Below are 3,357 nucleotides of genomic sequence, written 5' to 3'. Positions count from 1 at the left end.
ATGGGAGTGTGTGTGAAGTTCGAGGCGTGATGGAAGGCAATAGAAGTGTGCAAATCCAAACTCAAATCCTCTTTCTGTTCCTCACCGGGACACCCACTCCTGTGCCAGCTCCGCCCCCATGTCAGTGGGCCCTTCCCCCATCAAGCCAATCTGGGTCCACCTCATGCTGTGCTGCTGCCAGAGGTCAGCACCCTGCCCAAGGGTCCCTTCCCTCAGCCCTGCCCAGTTTTGAGGCTGTTAAGTGCACATATCGCTGCACCTTGACGCTTATTTCCCTGAATGTCTCCTTAACGCCTGTGTGTGTCTTGAACCTGTGGGGTCACTCGTGGCTGCCTTCCTCTCCACCTGCACAGTGATATGTGAGGAGGCTTCAGAAAGTTCCTGCACAGGACTGAAGCCCCCTCCACGCTGATGCCTGGGAACTACTAAGTGGACCCAGAAACCAGCCGGCGCTGCCTCTTGCAGCCTCAGCCAGAGGTTGCCCATGCTCAGGGCAGTCCCAGGCCTTCTGAAGCGGTCCTGTCCTTTCCTACCCTTGTGGCAGCCTGTAAAGCCTCCCTTCTCTTCGGCTGCTGGGGTGCTGTTTCTGGAGCAGACCCCCCTGAGTGCAGGCAGGTCATCCGTGTGTGGTTCGGAGGCGTCTGTGGAAAATGAGGGGTGATAGGGTGCTTGGTACTGGAATCTGGAAATGGACTCCACCAGTGGTGGTTGTAGTCTTGTCATCCGGTTTCAAACCTAGTCAAGGGCGGGCAACCTATTCTTTGTGTGTGTGCGCGTGCGCCAAGGGGCATTTTGAAATTTCTAACATCGTTCCCAGGCCATTCAAAACGATCAACTGAGAAATTAGCCTGCAATCAGTGGCCACGCATTTAACGAACTCCTCCCCAAGGTGATAGCTGGGCCGGCTTCTCGTGTGATGTGAGCCTGGATTGATGGTTTCTCGGTCCCCCGCCCCTTCCGGCTTAAGTGACCACCTTTTTCTTCCTGCCTCTTTCTTGTCGTTGTCAGTAGTCTGCTGTGGGGAACTGAGAAGTAGGGAGGAGCCAGCACGAATGGAGGAGGAAAGAGAAGCCAGTGCCCTCAGAGTGGAGAAGAGAGCCCTTCATTCTCTAGACCAGCGTTCTCAACCTGTGGGTTGCGACCCCTTTGGGGGTTGTGTTAGACAGGGTTCTCTAGAGAGATAAAACCAAGTTGCACAATAAACTATCTCAGGGGTCAAACAACCCTTTCACAAGGGTTGCCTGATTCATCACAGTAGCAAAATGACAGTGATGAAATAGCAACGAAAATAATTTTATGGTTGGGGGTCACCACCACATGAGGAACTGTATGAAAGGGCCCCGGCATTAGGAAGGTTTAAAACCACTGCTCTAGACAGTTGTGCATGATGACCTTTGTTGCTTACAGGAAGTGAACGTTGAATTTGAAGCTTACTCCATCTCAGCGAATGATTATGCTGGCGTTAAGAAACTATTGCAGCAGGTATCTCTTTCGCTTTTACAGATGCGTGTCGGCTGAGAAACCCCAGGTCGTTGGACACGTGTGTTCTCAGTCTCATCCTCTCTCTTCAGAATCCCCACTTCTCTCCTGCCCCACCCTGGGGGAGGATGGCTTCGCTGTGCCTCTACCCCCAAGACTGCCTCTGGGTCATGGAGTTAGCGAACCTGTGTCCTGCGTGCGCGCCCTCCCACCTGCCCCTTACTTGAGCCTCTGTTCTGTGTTCCTCAAATTCAGCTCCAAATTCTAAGGGCCAGACCTTCCTAGAGAGCATCTGCTGTGGCAAAGCTGGCCCTTTCTGCTGCACCCCCTCAACTGTGGCTTTGCTTTCCCGAGCCACGTGTCCGTCATCCTCCCCTGCTGCCCCTCTGCTTTGCAGCACGGTGCCTGCAGCCCTGAAGTGTGCTGCCGGCAGCCTCTTGGGTGCTCCTGGTCCTGCCTTTCCTCTCTTGGTGGCTTTTCTGGGTCACCCTGCCCGGGTCCTCACTCTTTATTAGGACAGAGGAGGTAGAAGTGTTTCCTGGAGCCAGACCTTGCTCTAAATCTCCTATGTCCCTTTTAACCTCTCAGCTCTTCTTGAAGGCCCCCGTGAACACGGCCGAGCTGACAGACCTCCTGATAGGACAGAGCCACATTGTTGGGAGTGTCATTAAGGTGCGCAGGGCGGTCAGCCCCTTGTCCTGCATGGCTTCGGGGCTGGGGTGGGGGGTGGGGGCGGAGTGTGGCTGGAGGGGCAGCCACCAGGCAGGGCTTTGGAGAAGCCCGGGAAGATCCTGAGACCTGGTCCCCGAGACTCACTGTTGGACTTTCCACCAGATGCCTTTTCCCTCCCTCTTTGAATTAGCAAACAGGCGTGTCAGAAGACAGTGATGACGATGTGGATGTGGATGAAGATGAGGTTTTCGGTTTCATAAGCCTTTTAAATTTAACCGAGAGACAGGTGGGTGCCCTGGGGTCTCCTTGGGCCCAATTACACTAAAGCCACCTTGTGTTCGGCATGGTGGACCCGGCCGACAGCCAAAGGCCAGCCTCTCTCTGCTTGGCAGGGGGCCCCGTGTGCTGAGCAGATCCAGGAGTGGATTCTGAGCTGCTGCGAGAAGGACCTGGTTGAACGGCTGGACAAACTGCTCAGGGACAGTGCTCAGCCGGTGGGTCTCCTCCTGAGCGAGCGCTTCATCAACGTCCCGCCTCAGGTGGCCTTGCCCATGCACCAGCAGCTGCAGTGAGTGCCCATGCTGCCCACACCCCTGTGGGCTCAGGGGGCAGACACAGTGGGGTTGGGAGCGAGAGTCCTGCCCCCAGAGACTGGAGGGGAAGCATTGGCCTGTGGGGGCCACAGAGGGTGGGGGCGCGGACGTATTCAATGAGCAGCAAGGGTTGTGGCCACAGTCGTCTTGTGTGTCAGTGGTCCGGAAGTAGATGCAACACTGAACTTTAACGTGAATGAAGGGCTGGACCCTCAGTAACAAAGCGGCAGGAAATCGGTGGGCTCTATGGGAGGTGGGTTTGTGCTTTGAACCATCTCAATGACCCCGAGTCTGGTGGTGGGTGGGTATCTTTGGGGGCAGGGAGGTTACCTGTAAGCAGAAGCCCAAGGCCAACCTAAGGGGGAGCTAGACATGGTCTCCCCGTGCTTCGAGGTGGAGAACAGGGCATACAGACAGGTCTTGTCAGCATTACTGAAGGTATGGTGAGGCTGCCACCTACAGGGCCAGTGTTTCAAGCCCAACACCTGCTCTAAGGGAGAAAGAGGAGGCAGCCTGATTCTGTCTGGTCGGCTTTGGGGACCCCAGTGGACAGTCTCCTCGAGGCTGCAGCGTGGCTGTGAGTCAGCATTGAGCACTGGGCTCAAGTCAGTCT

At 55.7% G+C, this 3,357-nt stretch overlaps 1 protein-coding gene across 1 annotated transcript in view; it reads left to right on the top strand.

Moving 5' to 3' along the window:
* LOC101653217 (BRCA2 and CDKN1A interacting protein) overlaps positions 1 to 3,357 on the top strand; it is a 7,999-nt gene that overhangs the window by 1,611 nt on the left and 3,031 nt on the right. Inside the window, exons 2-5 of the mRNA XM_004700876.2 lie at positions 1,408 to 1,482; positions 2,068 to 2,151; positions 2,342 to 2,437; positions 2,544 to 2,719. Coding sequence (XP_004700933.1) covers positions 1,408 to 1,482; positions 2,068 to 2,151; positions 2,342 to 2,437; positions 2,544 to 2,719 — 431 coding nt within the window. The remainder of the gene's footprint in view (positions 1 to 1,407; positions 1,483 to 2,067; positions 2,152 to 2,341; positions 2,438 to 2,543; positions 2,720 to 3,357) is intronic.

The sequence above is a fragment of the Echinops telfairi genome, unplaced genomic scaffold (genome assembly GCF_000313985.2).
Source record: "Echinops telfairi isolate 266 unplaced genomic scaffold, ASM31398v2 ScPeMD7_70;HRSCAF=299, whole genome shotgun sequence".
NCBI lineage: Eukaryota > Metazoa > Chordata > Mammalia > Afrosoricida > Tenrecidae > Echinops > Echinops telfairi.
This window is presented reverse-complemented; position numbering and strand designations above follow the sequence as displayed.